The 21,866-nt window shown below is 30.0% G+C and overlaps 1 protein-coding gene across 6 annotated transcripts in view; it reads left to right on the plus strand.

Moving 5' to 3' along the window:
- Positions 1-9,699: 9,699 nt before the first annotated feature.
- LOC111906099 (auxin-responsive protein IAA26) overlaps positions 9,700-21,866 on the plus strand; it is an 18,293-nt gene continuing 6,126 nt past the window's right edge. For 4 of the 6 annotated variants that reach the window (XM_052764565.1, XM_052764568.1, XM_052764569.1 and 1 more), the window contains exons 1-2: positions 9,700-9,885; positions 9,954-10,142. In XM_052764565.1, coding sequence (XP_052620525.1) covers positions 9,848-9,885; positions 9,954-10,142 — 227 coding nt within the window. In that variant the 5' untranslated portion in view covers positions 9,700-9,847. Of the gene's footprint in view, positions 10,143-21,866 lie in introns of all 6 variants that reach the window. The other 2 variants (XM_052764567.1, XM_052764566.1) reach the window with 2 other exon arrangements.

Raw genomic sequence — 21,866 nt, forward strand, 5'->3', positions numbered from 1 at the left:
TACAAGTAACCCATGCCATGCTAGTTAGGATGTAAACCTTGGAAAATTCTTATTTGCATGAATATTAGAGAAAACATAGATCCAAGGTTTCTATGGTTGCATGTACACCATAGGAGTATTAGAATGCTCAAAACCCATCAAAACCTTATGACACATAGATTTTATGGTGTATGTGTTCCTATCCATGTGAATTTGTCATAACCATAATCACAAGACAAGGTTTGTGACAAATCAAAACTCATATGGACTGAACTTGTTCAATCTTAATTTCATGCCACCTGGAAGCACAAGGGCCTACCATTGCTTCCTAGGTTGTTATGAAAACAACTGAGAACTCATAGAACTTATATGCATAGTCAACATTAACTGGAATGGGCACAAAAACAAGAATATGTCAACACGATAGGTTACAAACCTCAAGTCATGTACTAGCGATAAACAATAGGTTTTATTCTTGATTAGTTCTTAAAACTTGTCAAGATCCTTAAGACCCTTTGACCTCTTGACATATAAGACTCTCTTGTCAAGAACCATTCATTGACAAACAAACTTCACATAATTGGTCTTATTTGGTCTTTGATCACAACTTACCAATTTTAAATGTACAAAAGTAAGGAACATGTTAATCTACATTTGATGAGTGTTATAAACTTTCTTAATTTAATGTCACTCAAGGCATAATCTTGGAGCATGACTCTAAGACTTGTTTTTGGAGCGAAGTATGACTCGTCTTCTAGATTTTAACCATTTCAACAATTCACGGTTCCTCTTCTTATCCATAAAAATGCACTAAGATATCCTTAGAGGATCGATTGTGACATGGTTTTCATAATCATTAAGATGATCATGATACTCAAGTACTCTCTCATCTTTTTCAGATTGGAGAAACTTCTATCTTTCTGCCTAATTTGATTCTTCTTATTCGTTCTGTCATACATTGAAACTTTTCCAATATTCAGAATTATACTTCAACTTGTAAGCATAACCATATTTAATAAGCTTTAGTAAATCATGACGAATAGTCTTATCGTTCTTTATGGTGGACCTGACCAGCACACACCTACTGTACCCGATCTCCTAGTCCTTCACTTGACTCGTATATTCATGTGAACAAGGAATTAGTCTTAATTTCCCAAAGATGAAATTTCTCATTCATCATACAATACCAATTGCATGATTCCAAGTTTCTATCCAATTGAAACCCGGGTGATGAGAGTCTTTCCTTATTTGGTAAATTTTGACAATACCACAAACAAAAAAAATCAAATCCATTTTCCCAATATTGCTAGAAACATACAAACATCAATTGTTCACAAATGCCAATGTAAGGAGATATAAGATAAGATAAAATCAACAAAAATTTTATTTATTTATAAAATGCGGAAAAAACTTTTCCTTACAATGCAATTACACATGAGAACTATGTTGCTATTTGTTCCTAAGCAATATATCATAAATCTTAAGCAGGAGCTCAAAAGTCTGATCATCGAACCATGTGATCGAAATCCATCTCTTCACGATCATAATCGGCTTACTCTTTCTTTAAGTTTCCTTTCATTCCTTTGATTCTACAAAACATCAAAATGTAATTACATTACATCATGTATTAAGAATCTCCAAATAGGAACTTAATAGAGTTAGATAGTCGACTTACCTGAAGTAGAGTCAAACTTATTGACTTTACCTTCTCTTAGATCCTTCAGATAGTCAGGGAAGCTTCGCTTCCAATGTCCCTTCAAAGGGAAGTAGAAACAAATGGACTTTTTGGCATTTTCACATGGAACTATCTCAGAACTGGATTTTCTCTTATGGTCAAATATTTTGACCATAGCCAATTCCCTTCTCATAGGAGAAGGGATCTACTCTGGACTATCTATGTCATTGCCTATGTCCATGGCGGCTTAGGAAGTGGATCTTCCAATCAAATTTTCTTGACCATTACGCCAAATCATTGTTGATTCAGCTGCAATAAGCAAATATGCAAGATCGATAAGGGTTATGTCGTGATTTGTCATATAGTAGTCTTTAACAAACTGACTATACGACTCAGGAAGTGACTAAAGAACCCAGTCAATAGCCAACTTCCTCGGGAAGACAACACCCAACATTCCCAGCCTGTCAACCTGGCAATGTCTGACTTCATATCCAAGACATGTGCACACACAAACCTTCCATCTTGGTATTTACTTGCCAATAGGGCTGAGTGACCTTGAACTTTTCAAGTCTTCGATCTTGTGGGTCAGGGAGATTAATTGGAGGAGGTAGATGAAGTGAAGTATAACATTGTGGAATATCATCTTCATGTGGAAAGCCTTTTCCAAAGGATTTGGGAAGACCATAGTTGTCTGAACTAGACATCTACAAGGGAGAAATTCAAGTTAGTTGATTTAAGTCCTTAATATAACACCCAAATGAAATATTAAGGCTAGGACCCAACACAATATTTTACAATTCGGAAGAGAGATGCCGTAATCCAATTACAAAATATTTGAAGGTAGGTAAATGACGATTTACCAATTTCCACCATGAAAAACGAAATTGATTATTTAGTTTTAAATGGATTGAAATTCCTAGATCCTCTGAGATTCATTGAACTTTTCAATGGCATGTTTAAATCTCGATTGTGCCCTTCAGGTTTGTGACTGGGATGTCGAGGATCGCAAACAAGGTGTGAATAACCATGCAAATTAGTTTGGTATACTTAATGTTATAGATCACCTAAACAAATGTGTCGGTTAACCACACACGCTTCATTGTTCTATGAATAACATCAAGCTACCCTTTGCCACACACTGTGAGTCCCAGATTAGTGTGCCGGTTAACGACACACACTCCACTAACGAATTAACAAGGTGCAAAGTGTAATTTCATGGGTTAGCACCAAATTCACATTTTTCCTGAGTAACTAAGATTGAGAATTTCTAAGTGTTTGGTTACTTGGTATTTTTTATTATACTTTTAATGAGAATGTCATATCCTACCCGTTCGGCTAACGACCCTCCACTAGTCAAGGAAGCGGTGGGTGAGAGTGGTCACCCATTAAACTGCCATTTTATAGGTAGTAACCTTATGACCCCCTTATAGACTGGCTTCGTGAATGAGACCTACTAACGATAAGACCGACTTTTTACTTATACATATATAAGATATTAAACTTTTAATATTATAATAGTATAATGGTGTATTTTAAACTTTTAAAATACTAAGTGGTTTAATCTATTACTTAAACTATACTCCTAATTTAATTAAACTTAAACCATGTCATTATGGAATTATTAATTCTCTTTTAATTAAACACTTTAATTAACTATTAATAAATTCCATAAAGATGTAATATGAATTATTCAAAACATCAAGATGCCAAAACAAAATTAAAACTATTTAATTTATAATTAAGCTATGAACCCATGAGTTACACTTATGAAAACTTTTCAAATAACTTTCGTTTTAGAATTCAGTGTCTCATAAAAAAAACTTTTCAAATTCCAAAACTTGAGGGCAAGTTTTTTTTAACTCTTGAAAGCTTTTAGAATTCCATAAAAAGGACTTTTCATTTTCCATAACTTATGGAAGTTTCAAAACTCTTAAGATCATAACTTTCTAAAAAGACTTTTGAGTTCCAAAATTTTATGAAAAAATGTGTAACTCCTTAAAAACATTTAGATCAAACTTTTAAAACAAATAAAATAACCATATCATTCTATCTTTTAATAAATTGACCTAATTCAACTCTTGTAGTAAAATGACTCAAATTTTACAAAATAATTAGTTTTTCATAAAATCAAGTAATTATCTTAAAATTTGACAAACTTCATGTGTTTTCAACTTTGAAAATCAAACATTTGCATCAATATAACAGAAAATAACACATGGCTCAGATACCACTGTTGGGTTTAAGTATACTACAACTTCCTATGGTGCACATACAACCATAAATGCTTTGGATCTATCTTTTCTCTAATTATACATGAAATATTGTTTCCAAACCATTAAGCCTACAACTAGCATGAAATTGACATAAACAACATAAAATACTAGTTAGGAGTTTACCACTTTATGTAGCTTGTAGAACTTGTTGTATTTGGACTTTAAGAACTTAGCAACAATAGTATGAATGCCTCAAATGGAATCACAATACACCTAGGACAAAGGATAACTTTTGATAGAGTTTCTTGCACTCAAAATCGGTTATATGGACTCCAAGAACACTAGCCTCTCTGATTTTAGTTGTGGGGTCAAATACATATATGTTAGTTATCCAAGAGTCATGGGTAAACCCTAATCCATACTCTTGGGCTTATTATCCATGATCTATGATTTAAGTGGGCTAACTCTTAATGTATTCTTCCATAAACTTAGTTCATCATGTATCATAAGCCCAAACCATATATATATATATATATATATATATATATATATATATATATATATATATATATATATATATATATAACTAATTTACACAATATAAACTTATAGCCTCTTTTGATCACTGAAATAATTCCAAATTAATTCTTGATCAATACTAATTAAATCATATGATTTCATATTAATCTATTAGAACTTATAATATATTAATAAATCACAAATAACCTCTTCTCAAAAGTCCATCCTATCAAATTGTCCTGATGATATGCAACCCAAATGGACCATGCTACTCTCGGGTCAAGTACATACTAACTATAGTTATGAGCTTAGACACCTAATCCAACAAAAACCTCATCGTAAGATAAGATTACTTGATCGATAAAGTTATTCTCGAAAGAAGTAACAATGCTAGCTCGAGAGCGACTAGTTTTTAACCATGATGAGGAAAATATGAGGAACATAAGAAAACAAGTAAGAAGAAGATTTACCTTCGCAATTAGACGATGAAGACTGAAGAAAGTAAAGAAGAAATTACCGGAAGCCCATATTTATGGCAAAGAAGAGATAAGAAAGATGATTTGACTGCTTCTTGGTTACCTCAAGAGAGATAAAACTTATCCATTAAGGGACAATTTTTAAACTCTTATTTATCTCCTCTTTTTAATTTATTTTCAAGTTATCCCTTCAATATTCTCGAAATTAACTCCTACATTCTCAAACCTCATTAGATATTCAAGATCCTGAAATATCTCAGGATCCCGACTATTACCGTTATTATTATTTATTGACATTTATGATGGTTATATTTCGTTCGTAATTAACACATGTGCAGAAATAGTCAAGAGAAGACTTATTCTCAACAGAGAGTTGTCTCAACTATGCTAAAGATCCGAAATACCAAGTCCAACAACGTTCGCGAAGCTGGTCATAGAGGATCCCGGGAATATTAGTTTTCTTGTTAGCTAGTTTAGACTATAAATTGACACATGTATATCGCACATGACACATTACTTACTCTTAACCTACTCTACGAGCTTTTTCACTTGTTCCTACTGAAATACTCTCTCTAATCATCAATTTATATTAATAAATCATCAAGGCATGTGATCATAATCACCTCCCAAGGTTTTGTCTCGGAGATCCTAGCAAGGATCAAGGGCTTTCCTTGTAAACAATCATGTAATTCACCTTACCTTTCTCTATTGCATAATTTGAACATCACAGTCTCTCATTCAATTTGGTTGATTTATACTTGTGTAATTTTTTACCAAAACAATCATATCTGAGAGTCTATGATATTACAATTGGGTAACATATATCATATAATCACAGAAATTTCAACATAAGGGTATCTTGGTCAACTAACCTATATGAAAAATGAAATTTTTGGATTTTAAGGGATAATTAATTCCTTTATTTTTGAAAATCTGAATTTTTAAAATTAATTCAAATTTAAAAATACAATTTTATTCTGTCAGAATGACAAAATGCCAACTAAAAAAGCTAGTAAATATATTTTCGATTTCAGTCTTGCAGAATATAGTTTTAATTCATATATTTTTTTATAATTAACCTGATATTTTTAATTTCATTCTTGCAGAATATGGTTTCATGCAAACTATTTTTTTTATAACTAACATACTTAAAGAATTATACAACATATTATCAAGAATAATATTTTCTAAAGAATACAGATTTGATTCTTTAAGAATCACTAATTACATTAATTCATAAAGAATAAGACTATAAACAATTATTACATTCATTCTGAAAAAAACAAAATATAATTAATAATGGTTTAAGAATTACATTTATTTTCAAAGATTGAAACTAAGAATGGTTAAAAAAGAAAAAAAAACATCAAAATTTAACAAAAACACTAATCTATTCCGAAAGAATATTATTGTTAAGAAACACTTTATACATTCTAGCAGAATTCATTATACTAGAATACTCTTGTTCTCCTTGTTTTCTTCATTTTCTACATCAATAGCAACCTCTTCAAAACCTAAATCCATAAAGAAAATATAATCAACTTTCAAAAATTAAAAAAAAACAGTGTATTCTAAGAATATTATTGCTAATAATCATTTTATACATTCTAGCTAAATACATGCTGCTAGAATAAACTTTTGTTCTCCATGTTCCAAACAATTTTGTTTTATTTTGAGTGAGTGGACCCTGAAACCAAAAACGAACTTAATCAAAACACAAAAAATGATAAAGTAGCAACAATATTGAAACCCAAAATAAAGACATTAACAACATAATCAAAACTAAAGGCCTAACCCTAATATCCTTTAACCAAAATCAAAATGCAAATCTTACGAGATTCTATTTATGTGGTGTGTTTTGTAATTCACTGCTGAAGTTGACATAGAGTTCAAGATTCTATTCTGACAAAATTGGAATTCGAGATTTCATTTCGGTAGAATTCGAGATTCCATTCTAACAAAATACATATATATATATATATATATATATATATATATATATATATATATATATATATATATATATATATATATATATATTGACAGAATACACTATATAGTGCACTTTAATCATATTTAATTTGCCCAGCTATGTAAGAATAACATGCCCATTGGATTGGTTATTCACCTGCTCGAACTCCAAATGGGCACAACCTCTAAGAAATTATAAATCTAGAATAAACAAGAACACCTGCTTATTTATACTCATTGATCATATCAGTACCTAATTGTTGCTCTTTTTATAATTGTGACATAATTCGTAGCCTAAGTGGAAAACCAACATATCACCCCACCCCTTCATTCTCATAATCAAAGATTTGGCCTTAATTTTGAATAAATAAATAATCAAATAAATAAATAAATAAATAAATAAATAAATAAAAGTGGAAAGAAGCTTTGAAGCTTTTAGAAATAAATAAAAAAATATGCCATAAAAATAAGTTGTTTGTTTGTTTATTTGTTCAGGAAATATTAGAACACAAGAAATAATTAAAACTTACTAGAATGAGTGCATTATAATTTCACAGTGATTGTGAGATCGAGATGTATGAATCGTAATTGCATATTCCAGATCAGCATGTATTTTTCTTCTGAGTTAATTCGTTGGAGGTTATTGTAATCAGTAAGAATTCAACGGCCATTATGCATCAATGGAGTTAAAAAAAAGTTGGGATCACTAACATGAAAGCGATGAAGGAAAACAGAAAAACTAAGTCGAAAGTAATAGAAAAATAGAGAAAAGAGAATCAATCACGCAATAAGAGAGATTGTGGGAAAAAAGTAATCAATGACACTCTAGGTTACCTGAATCAGACCTTGATCATTCTTCCAGGGAAAGAACACAGTGGCGCCAGTAGCTAACAAGAAGGAGGGTGATGCCGGTGATGGGGAATGAAGGGATGGGCCATTGGTTTGGTGCTTAAATACATACACGTAAGGGTATTACATAATTTGCATTTGATTGCTGAAGTGAAAAAACCAAAAATCAACAAAGTTAAATCCATAGAAAATGATACATGATGAAGAAACTAGAAATGCATAAAAAGGAAGGAAAATAGACATACCGAGAGACATAGGATGGAGGACACGGGGGAGCTTGTTGTGATCGTTGGAATCTTATTGTTAGGGATCGCCGAAGATAGAGAAGGAAATGCACCTGTTGGAGACATTCTTTGTTTCACGGCCATAAACGGGAAAAAGAGATGTGTTGTCTGGTGATTATTTTAGGGTTATTCGAGGCATTGTATTTAAGGAAAATTGAACAATTATTTTAGGAATTATAATTAAATGTATACAAATAATGACTAAATTACCCTTTATTGTTTCATTAATGATTTCTTTTTTTTTCTAAATTTTGATTGGAGCATCCATACACACAATAGTTGCATAGAACATTTAAATATCTATGTATGTGTGTGTGTGTTTGTGTGTGTCTATATATATATATATATATATATATATATATATATATATATATATATATATATATATGAAAGACTTAAAGCTCAATGTGAACTTGTGAAGTGCTATTAGTAAACAAAGATAGACGTAGGATTTCATAGAAGGGGTGTCACGGAAAAACCAGGCGTTGCTGATAGTAGAAAAAAATTTAAAAATTTTCAAAAAATTTTACACTGCATTCGGGAAAACTAGGGGTTGTTGGTACCACAACGGGCACTATCGTAGAACCATCCCTATTAGCAGATGACCTTGATCTGATATGGATTAGACGTACATGAAATAGGTTCACGAAATACATTAATATAACGAACACTTAGCGATTCACTTTAAAGGGAAGTGTTCTTTGGATATTCGTATGGTGAATTTAGCGAACTAGTTTGATGGTTGTTTATGATAAAAGAAAAAGAAATAAAAATATCATTATATAGGTATATATATATATATATATATATATATATATATATATATATATATATAATATATATATATATATATATATATATAGGTTCAAGTTCTCTCTCTCTCTCTCTCTCTCTTTCTATATATATATATATATATATATATATATATATATATATATATATATATATATAGGTTCAGTTCATTTAAGAACATGCTAATTTTGTAAGATTATGAAACCAAATCTAAAAATAATTTTAAAATACAAAATAAAAGGAATAATCCAAAAAAAAATTAATTATTATTTTCGGAACTTTAATTACCTAAAAATAAAAAAAAAACTAAAAAAAATTACCATTTTTTTTAAATACGTAAAATATTTTAATAGAATATTACACTGTAAATATTCTAATGTGATTTTTAGAGTGTTAGAATATTATATTAGATTCGTCTGATATGTAAAATATTCTAATATTGTATTAGAATATGTAAAAAAAATGTATTTTATTTATTTATTTAGTTTTGGTATTTTTTTTTATTTTTTTTGGAAAATATAAATTCTGAAAATAATATTTGAAATTTTTTTTCGAAAATTTTCAACTATTTTGCTTTTTAAAAATGTTTTTTTTAACTATCAAATGAATGGCTAGGATTACGTCTCACGGTTTCACAAATTCAACAAAATGAATATATATATATATATATATATATATATATATATATATATATATATATATATATATATATATATATATATATATATATATATATATATATATATATATATATATTCATTTTGTTGAATAACTTTTACTATACTTACCACCCCATTCTCATAAATAGTAAAAACATGAAGATACACCAGCACTATTAAATTTACATGGGTATATTAAAGGGTAAATATAGAATATCCCTATATATATAGAGATGTGATTGATAATATATTTTTTATTGCACCAACTATAAACATGCGGAAGTCTCTTTTATGCTCCTTTTAAAGCATGAGCACCTTCCTGCTTTTCCACAAAAGCGAATAAATATCTCATGTGACGGCATTCTTCTTTCTTGTCATTCATTACCATTAAATTATCGTCAAGTGCTTTTGTGGGTATATAGTTCTTTCTATGCTCATCCCTCTTTGGTTAGCGTTAGTTATCGTCTGGTAACAATATCTCGTTTTCTTTTAAGTTCCTTTTGTTTCTAAATTTCCGACAATATCAAGCCTTCTAGGTATATTTCCTTGAAAATACAAATGGAAGGATACCCTAAACCGAATAAGGTGATGATCAAAGAAGCTTGTGAGGAGACAAGGCTTGAACTAAGGCTATGTCCTCCAGGAGATGGCCTTTACTCCATTGGTACAACTCATCCCACTAACAGTTCATCAAACACACTCATGTTTAAAAGCTCGAGTAAAAGGTATCCCCTAATCTATTCAGAAAACAAATTTTTTGGGGATCTCTATTTCATATCATTCACGGATCTCTATTTCATATCATTCACGTACTTTCACATGATCATATAATTATATCATGCACAATTTACATTAGTTTATATAAAATTTTGTATATCGATTATTCGTAGTTTCTTACTTTCTTTCTTTTCTAAATTCTTGAAACCCGGTAATGAGGAATGAAGATTTTATTATCCATCCCCTTAATGGGGTGGCACACCGGCACCCAAGTATTGGTTTAGATAAAATATATGTAAGTTGTATTCGAAAAGTTTAAATTACCTAAATATCTCCATTTTCGTTTTGTGGGTAGTTGTTTCATTTCTAAATATAATTCATAAACATTATTTCATAGCATATAAATAAAATCCAAAAAATCCGAAAAGTTTAAGTGTCAACATATATATATATATATATATATATATATATATATATATATATATATATATATATATATATATATATATAGAGAGAGAGAGAGAGAGAGAGAGAGAGAGAGAGAGAGTTCAATTGAGAAAAAAAAGGTTGAGAATGAGAGAATCATTCTCAGCCACACATTTATTTTTGCCGCAAAACACTTAGAGTATAAGGTATGGGTCATGTTGCATCTCGTTGTTGCTGAGGTGGAGCATCCTCAACGCCGTTAAGAAACATCAACACCTCCCCCTCCCCCCTTCTTGTTGTATCTAGTTCTGTTGCTTCTTGTTGTGGTCATGACTAGATGCAACGTGATTTTCTATTGGTTGCCCAAATTCTCTCTCTCTCTCTCTCTCTCTCTCTCTCTCTCTCTCTCTCTCTCTATCTATCTATCTTTCTCCTCTTAATATGGTGTTATAACTAGGGATGAAAATGGGTCCAAACCCGGACCGGATGGACCCGGACCCGAAAAACCCGGAACCGGTTAACAGGATTTTGTAGAATCGGAAACCGGACCGGTATATAGGAACCGGTTCCGGTTCGATTCTGGGTAAAGTGGGTCTAGAACCGGAAAACCCGGAAACATCAAAGTGGGTAGGTTGGAACCGGATAATGTGGGTTTAGAACCGGAAAACCGGGAAAAACCGGAATTTTTTGGTAATTACTTAGTACTTAGTGGGTTGAACTTTGAAAATTTTCATATTGATATCTCGAATTTGGGGGATTGTAACTCATTGAATATGAAACCATATTAGCATAATTATAATCTAAAATCATGTACAAAACTCTAAAATAAACTTTAGAAATAACCGTATGTCAATCCGACTTTAAACGAATGTGATATGCATGTGTTAACATTTTCACATAATACAAAGTACAAAAACAAATAGCTGAAAAGTTGAAAATTTTTAGTTTTGATATCCCGACTTCAGAAGACTGTAAATCATTGAATGTTAAACCAAAAATGACAAAATTATATTTTAAAATCATGTACAAACTGTAAACTACAAGTTGGAAAAAACCATATGTCAATCCGTCTTCAAAAAAATTAGATATGCATGTTTTAAAACTTTCACCGAATACAAAAAAACTGAAAAATTAAAAACTTCCAGCTTTGATATATCGACTTTAGGGGACTGTAAGTCAATGAATATAAAACTGAAAATGGCAAATTTATAATTTAAAATCATGTACAAACTCTAAACTACTTGTTGGAAAAATCTGTATGTCAATCGGAGTTGAAACGATTGAGATATGCATCTTTTAAACGTTTCACAAAAAAAACGATTTCGGGCCTAAAAGTGGTTCCGATTCAAAAAACCGGTTTCGGTTTTTAGACCCGGTTTACCCGGACCCGATGGACACAAACCCGGATTACCCGGAACCCGGATAAAGCCAATTTTTAAACTCAGAACCAGAACCGGTTCTATATATTCCGGTTCTAACGGTTCCGGTTCCAGTTCCGGTCCGGTTTTCCGGTTCTAAATCTCATCCCTAGTTATAACACAATGAACACCACCCCCTCTTCTTGTTGCTTCTTGTCATAACACCACTTCAAATTGCCCATACCATATGCTCTTAGGAGTACCAGCGGAAATTGAGAGCAGATACACATGTGTTTTCCAACCAAATATGTTTCCTTAAACTATGCTAATCATTACCTTAATATACCCAAAAACATTTTTTTTTTATTTTTAGAAAGCTATTTTTATCGAAAAATTATATAAAATATATCAAAATTCATAATTTTTTATTCTCTATAAATAAATATCCATATTGATATAGTTTTAAGATAAAATAAAAAAAATCGTTTTTTTTAAGTTTTAGCTCTCGTTATTCATAAGTGAATAAAAATTCATCAGATTTTTATTACAATACATTCGTTATTCAGTTATGAATAAAACGTGTGCTTAACTTTTTTTTTTTTATAGTTTGAGTATCGTTCATATATGAATATAACATGTAATAAAGTTTCTATTATTTAAAAAATATTTTTTTACATCATCTTTCGTCATATATTATATTTATATATGAATAAAACGTGTATTAGTTGTCGTCATATTTTATATTCATATATAAATAAAACATTTGACAAATTTTTGTTACAGTTAATTTGTTATTTATATGTAAATAAGTACTATAAATGATACTTAAACTGTAAAAAAAATTAAAAATATTTTTTTATTCATAAGTGATAGGATTAAAACCCTAATTGAGATTTGATGAACAAGATGCGGAAAATAAGAACAAACACAAATATGAAGATTATGTCGAATGATCTCTCGGTTTATTGAAACAAGAGGAATAAATTACACTTAAAGCATAGACTAAAGACTCTAACACTACATAAGAAACCTCACGTGGCGGCTACATTTTGCCTCCCTCTCTTAACCCTAATTGTGAATAATACATGACTATTTATAGGGAAAAAGACAAGTCTTGGGCTTTTAACCTAGAATTCATCAAAGGGGCCCATTGCCATCATCTATGGAGTGCTTTGAAACCCTACAATCTCCCCCTCAAAGTATGGAATGGATGACAATGCTTTAACTTCCAAAACAAGCATCTAGCAAATAAAAAGATTTGCAACGAGGAATAGATGAAGCAATCCATGAATCTTGATTCTTCTATAGTCTTCAAACACGGGCTCTAGGATATATAAACCCAACACTGAAGTAATGTCTTTAAACTTCATTTTCGAATGTAATCCCAAAGAATCTTCATGAAAACCAAACCCGCCATAAAAACAAATCAATATCCTTTAGTCGATAATGATATAAGCATCGATTATTAACCTTGATTGACCTTGAGAGAACAAACAAGTGGATGAACTGAGTAATAGTAATCGATACATAAAGCAGATGACGCACACCGGAACTCGAATAAAATATTAGGGACAAAGAAAACCTGGATCGACAATAGACATACGAGCCATGAATAGTGACGAAATAGTTGGGCCAAAACAAAAGAAATTAATCGACGAAGCAACCAATTTATTTTGTACAACACAATTGATCAAAGATCAGATCAAAAATACGAGCATGAAACAGATTGGATTAAAAGAAAATTACCCCGATGAACAGTAGATTCTATGAAATTCTATGAACAGTAGATCAAAAAAAAAAACTTGATTTCAAACTACCGGAACACCAAAATCTTCAATAACTTGTGCAGAAAATCATCAAATCAAGAACCGATACTTCAAAAATCAATAGATTTTCAAAGACCCGCTCTGATACCACTTGATACCAACTGATGAGTTCGAAAACTCTTTGATCGATTAGATCTTTATAACAGGCAAATCAATAAAGTAGAAACAGTAAGATAAAAACACAAGTATGGATCTGAATGAGTCGAATGATTCGATTAACTCAATCCTCAGCAAAGCTCGATGAAGAACTTCCGCTGTAGAGGATTCTAGGGTTACAAAAGATAAGAACTTGAACGCTATTAAAATCTCTATCAAAGCATTACGTTCAAGAATGCATGCAAGCATCTATATATAACAAACCCTATAAAGAACTCACGGATGGACAGGCCCATACCGGAGACAAAACTGGACTAGCTAACGAGCCCAAAGACGCAACACTAACTGGACCTAACAATAAGTAAATAACGAATGTACTATAGCAAAAATCAAGATGTATTTCTATTCACTTATGAATAACGATAGCTGAAACGATAAAAAAATAAAAATTTTAATTTATCTTAAAAGTATATCAATATGGATGTCTATTTGTAGACATGTTTTTTGTATATATATCAAGGTAATAATTAGCATAGTTTGAGGAAACTTATTTTGTTGGAAAACATATGTGTATTCCTTCCCGATTTCCGCTGGTACGAAGAAGGCTTTTGCGGAAAAAATAAATGAGTGGTTGAGAATGATTTCCCCATGCTCAACCTTTGTTATTTTCTTAATTGAACTTATATATATATATATATATATATATATATATATATATATATATATATATATATATATATATATAGAAAAAACATCATAAATGGTCCTTGTGGTTTTCCAAAATCTGAAGTTTAGTCCCCGTGGTTTAAAAATATCATAGATGGTCCCTGTGCTTTAAAAACTTTTAACGATTGGTCCTTATTGCTAACTCTGTTAAGTTTAGTCAGTTACCTGAAGAACATTTTCATCATTTCACTACCACAAGGACCATTTATGATGTTTTCACTTAATAAAAAAAGAAAAAATGAAATAATTTGCAAAGGAGGTCCCTCTCTCTCCCTCGCTCTCTCGTACATACAAACTTAAACATCTCTCTATCATGTTCATCTGAACATCTTTATCGTCTGATCATAATCTTCGTTATGGTGAAGTTGCGTATGCAATTTTAAATCCATCATTAACCATTTTACAAACGCTACTTTAAGCTATACATTATAACAAAATCAAGAATTAAATGAACTTTAAAACTATTACTGAAGAACAAAATCAAATTCAATGATCTAGTCAACACATAATCTCATTCCAGCCTTCCAGGTCAAACCAGAATCAATCGATTGCAAATGCAATAAACCCTTCCCCAAAATCAAAGTAAGTGGCTTCAAATCAAGCAAGAGTAACAATAAAAAACCATAGATAGTTACTGATTAATTGTTTTTCGTTCTTAAAATTAGCTCGAATAGTCAAAAATCCACAAAAAAACATAGAAATCAAATTGAGAAAAATGGAGTTAAGTTGAGTAAATACCTAAAACTTGAAATGGAGGAACAGAATTTCAGTTTCTTCGTTTAAATTGCCATTGAAGGAAGCGCAAGAGCTTTGGTTTCTCTTTAACCACATCCCATAACTTTGATTTCTCGATCACATTTGGAAAACCAGAAGCAGATCGAAAGACCTACAAACGAAACTCGAACGGAAATCCTACCTTCTCATCGATGGAAACAGTTGGCAAATTGGAAAAAACCCTAATCAAATTTCAAGACATACAAGACATCTCAAAAACTGACGACGACGACCAATACAAATACCACGGGTGCCATTCGTTCAGCGAAGCCCGAATCGATTTGGGAACATCGAAGAGTCTAGGAGCTACAAATCTACCATTCGCGGGTGCAAATGGTTTTCACAAATTTTGACTCGTTAATTCTCATTTAAACCGGAAAGAATGGTGATACAAGATGACGGAGATACATATAAGAGTGCTAGTGTGCCTTATTTGGTGACGTTTACTTCGTTGTTCATTGAATTTGTGGCGAGGCTTGGGAATTTGGTGGTTGCATTTGAGGAATTGAGTGAGACGATGAAGTTTAAGGCGCCTATGACAGATTTCGGGATCTTTATGAGTGTGTGTCTGTGTGAGAGAGAGACAGAGAGGCCCACTTTGCATATTATTTTTTTTCTTTTTTTTAAATAAATGAAAACATCATAAATGGTCCCTGTGGCAGTGAAATGACGAAAACACCTTTCAGTTAACAAATTAAACTCAACGAAGTTAACAATAAGGACCAATCATGAAAATTTTTGAAAGCATAGGGACCATCTATGATATTTTTAAACCACGGGGACTAAACTTCAGATTTTGGTAAACCACAGGGACCATTTATGATGTTTTTCATATATATATATATATATATATATATATATATATATATATATATATATATATATATATATATATATATATATATATATATATATATATATATAAGTTTATAAGTTGTGGGAACAATAGTTACAAAATTAAACAAACTTTCATATTAAAACTCAAAGTTATTAATCAATTATTTTAAATGAATTATTAATAAAAAAAATATATTTTTTTAGTTTTATAAATTTTTTATTGTTGTTTTAAATGAATACATGAAATTATATCATCTTAAAATTTGTATTAATTTTATTTTATTTTTTATTCTAATGTTATCAATTTAATGTAATTAAAGTGAGAAATTTAAATTTTGAAATTTGAAATGGAGACATTAATAATTGATATGACATTAATTAGGAGGCATAACAGGATGACCCATAGCAAATTGTATGGTTCAAATACATTTCTTATTATGAAAACATTTGAGAACAAATTTGAACCATACAATTTTTTTTGTTAAAATTATAAAATAATATTCATGTAAATCACAAAATAGTTAAAAACAATTAAAATACTCACTAACCAACACCAACACCACCCATGACTACATTCTACCACCCACCACCACCATCCACCCATCACCACCAACAAATCACCAGTCATCACTACCATCCACATATCACCATCCACCCACCACCACTACCTACCACCCATCACCACAATGTACAAACCACAACCACTACCAATCACCATTACCACAATCTGCCACCACAACCACCCACCACTTGCCACCCGCCACCACCACGCATCACCACTACCCCACCTATCACCCACAAAAACCACCACCACCACCATCGCAACTTAGCCACCATAAACCATCACCATCACGAGCCTCAAACACCATCATGACCACCCGTCACTACCACCACCATTTATCACAACTACCCACCTCCACAACGCATCACTACCATCTACCACCATCACCCTACCCACCATTACCATCACCCGCCACTACCATCCCCACCACCCACCACGACCAAGATCATCACCACCTACCACCATCCACCACCCACCACCACAACCACTAAACATCACCACTACTCACATTCGCCCACCCATCAACACCATCACCCCCACCACCCACCACCTAGCACCACCCATAACCACTACTCACAACCACCAAGAACTAACTATCACATATGACCCCCCTCATCCACAATCCACCACCCCTACCTCTACCACATCTACCATCCACCACACACAAACCAACCATTTTTACCACATGATGACCAACATCTACCTACAACCACCAACACCATATGTGATTAAATTCATATAATTACATAAATCATGTGTAACTATATGTATTTAATCACATGTGATTAAATACATATAATCACATATGATTATATGTATCTAATCACATATTATTTATATAAACAATATTTGTTTTCATGGTTTCCATTCAATAATTTTTCTGGTGTATTTAATCAAATCTGATTATATGTATTTAATAACTTATGATTAATATGAACACATATTTGTTTTTGTGTTTTTTTATTCAATGGTTGTTCTCTTGTATATAATCACATATGATTATATGTATCTAATCACATATGATTTATATAGACAAGAATCTTTTTTGTCCATAAAATCATATATGGTTAGATACATATAATCACATGTAAGTAGATGTATTGAATCACATATGATTAAAGTATACAAAGAACAATTATTGAATAGAGAACACGATAATGAATCTTGTCCACATAGATCATATATGATTCAATAGTTGTTCTCGTTCATTTAAATACATATAATCACATAAATCATAAGTAATTAAATACATATAATCACATGTGATTATATGTATCTAATCAGATATTAATTATATAGACAATATTCTTTTTTGAAATTTTCAATTCAATAATTTTCTCATGTATTTAATCACATACGACTAACAAGGATAAAGAACAACTTTTGAAATTTTCAATTCAATAATATGTGATTATATATATATATATATATATATATATATATATATATATACATATATATATATATATATAATCACATATGATTTATGATTTATATGATTTGTGATTATCTCTCTCTCTCTCTCTCTCTCTCTCTCTATATATATATATATATATATATATATATATATATATATATATATATATATAATCACATATTATTAAATACACGAGAACAAATATTGAATCGAAAACGCAAAACGAATATTGTCTATATAAATCATATGTGATTAGATACATATAATTTAATCACATATGATTAGATAATGAGATCAACTATTGAATCGAGAAAGTGAAAATGAATATTGTCCTCATAAATGATATATGATTAGATACATATAATCACATGTGATGATATGTATTTAATCACATATGATTTATATGGAAAATATTTATTTTCGCTTTTTTGACTCTATAGATGGTCTCTTGTATTTAATCACATGTGATTATATGTATTTACTCACATATGATTTATGTATACAATATTTTTTCTTGTTCTTGATGATGATAGTTGTTCTCATATATATAATCACATATGATTAAATGTATCTAATCGCATATGATTTGTATGGATAAAACTCATTTTTAAGTTTTAGATTCAATAATTTTTCTCATGTATTTAATGATATGTGATTATATGTATATAATCACATATGATTAGATAAATATAACAACATATGATTAAATATATACAAAAACGACTATTAATCTATAACATGAAAATGAATATTGTCCACATAAATCATATACGATTAGATACATATATTCATATGTTATTATATTTATTTAATCATATTTAATTAATGTTGATAAATAATAAATATTGAATCGAGAACGCAAAAATAAATTTTGTCCACATAAAACATATGAGGTTAGATACATATAATCACATGTGATTGTATGTATTTAATGATATATGATTTATATTGACAATATTAAATTTCACTTTTTGATTCAATATTTGGTCTCATGCATTTAATCACATGTGAATATATGTATTTGATCACATATGATTCATATGAACACGATTTAGTTTCATGTTTTTTGGATACATATAATCACATCTAATTAGATACATATAATCACATGTTATTATATGTATTTAATCATATATGAATTATATTGATAATATTCATTTTCATTTTTTCGATTCAATAGGTTATCTCGTTATTTACTCACATGTGATTATATGTGTTTAATCACATACGATTTATGTGGACAAGACTCATTTTCGTGTTCTCGATTCAATAGTTGTTTCATATAATTAATCAAATGTGATTATATGTGTTTAATCACATGTTTATTTATGTGGACAAAATTTATTTTGACCATTAAAATTGCTAATGACTAATAGTTTTTGTTTATTTATATATTTGAAATCATCCAAAAATTAAAAAAGATCATACTTGGCACTTGCTTTCAGAATGAATATTGCACTTGCAGAAATCCAAAAAGGAACAAGAATCAAAGATAATGAATACTAATGCCAACTTTATATTAAAAATGTCTTATTTTCCCTTTATCATCGTTCTTATTAAAGACATTTCTAAATGTGTTATTAATAATTCTTTTAAAGCATGTATCATGTATTTAAAATGGAGGCTACGTCAAGACAGAAGGAACAAATATCTTAAGAAAGATCAAAGCACAACTCATTACAAATATTGGTTGAAATCTTGGGGGTAGGGGGTGTTTTTCACATAGGCATTTCCTCGAGCACCTAAACTACATTGTGCTTATCCTAACGTTGGATATTTCCTCTCTTCACAAGTTCAATTCAACAAATAAGATAATATATATATATATATATATATATATATATATATATATATATATATATATATATATATATATATATATATACTAGGTTAAAACCCGTGTAATACACGGGGTTGATTACTTAAATTAACAATAATACATGATAAATGACTTAGTATAAAAAATAAATAACAAAATTCAAATACATGTAAATCTATAAAAACTAAGAAATAATATTCACATTGTTTTATCTTCCCTAACATTTTAGTGACAAACCTAATTATAGAACATTAAATTTCGGATGACTTGTTTGAAAGTACATTGCCAAATGATAGATTCCTAATTATAGCATTGTACTTTGAAAGTACATTGGTATAATTTGGATAACCAAAAGTAAAAGATAACAATTACAACAATGTATTTTCAAAGTACAATGCTATAACTTTTGTAATTAGTCACTATATTAACGTAAAATCACTAAAAATGACAAAAATTGAAAAAGAAATAGAAATGCTAATCATTTATATATGAAGTATGTTGTTATTGTCAACCAGTAACAAAAGAAAAAGAAGAAAATATTAAAATGCATTACTCATTAAAGCATTGTAATATTTTATAGACAATGCTTATTTTCTAAGATGTATTATTTTGACTTTTTTGAGTATTATCCTTTTCTTTCAAATAAAAATGTTATATGATTTCCAAATAAAGAAATATACTTATTCATTGTAATCCAAATAAATTGTCATGATAAACAAATGGTTTAAATTGTTGAATTAGCATTATAATACTCTAATTATTTAGGTAGGTATTTTAAAATTAACTTAATATAACATATTTATATAATTCTAAATCGTTCATTAAACTAATAATGGTTAAATTTATTTAAGTAAAGTTAGATTCAAATTATGTATTAAAGTAACTTTAAGTTTAACCAAACTACAGTAATTGGTTACACTACCACAAACATTTTCATCAAATAACAACTATATACGTACCCTCCCTCACCGCTAAGCATCTTGAATCTGTTTTGTTCGTACATTAACTTTAGGTGGTGTTTTCTTAACCCTGATCTAAATACTTATTGTAATAACTTAAGTGATACATAAACGAAAAACTAAATGATAAATAATACACATTAATAGACCACAAGCTCTTATATAAAAACTTACCGTGATAACTTAAACGTTTTAGAAACATATATAATAACAGAAAAAGCATGTAGCGTATGAAGGAAACACTATTTAATTCTTTTTTCAAATCAATGACGGCCACTAAAAAATATGCAGGATGCTTTAAAAACCATAAAATAAACAGATGGTTATTTTATGAACATGAACAAAGAATGTTGTATTCTAGGAAGAAAAGGATAGATCTGCATCTACCTATAGAGGAGGCCCTATAATTCTTTGCATGAATTTTTTGAATTGCTACTTCCCGCATGCTGCTTCCAAAAAAATGAGCAAAATAGTTAGCCATGCTTCATGAAAATATAAAATTTAGAAATAAATGGCTATAGAAACTACACATATATCATATAAACAATAACTTTTACCCGGAATTAAGCTTCGGTCTTGAGCCATCAATTAATAACACCTCTTGAACACCTCCCTCAAGAACATCAACTCATTACAACAAATCTCACAAAACCCATTTTGCAAAATACGAAACTGTGGAATTCTCAGTTTGTATAAGATTGATAGAAGAAAACGTGGCTGGTAAACTATGGTTGATGTCGTTACAAATGATTTACAAAATCATGTGTGCAATAACCTAAGATCTAGCTGCAGAAAAGTCATGGTAATGAAAGACGTCATTTTCCAGAAAAAAAAAATTATACCTACAATTTAAAGATAGTAGTATGTACTTAATAAATTAAAATAAAAACTCTTCAAACTATGCTTCGAGAAAGGAGAATGTGAAGACCTAG

Source organism: Lactuca sativa, chromosome 6 (genome assembly GCF_002870075.4).
Source record: "Lactuca sativa cultivar Salinas chromosome 6, Lsat_Salinas_v11, whole genome shotgun sequence".
Taxonomy (NCBI): Eukaryota; Viridiplantae; Streptophyta; class Magnoliopsida; order Asterales; family Asteraceae; genus Lactuca; species Lactuca sativa.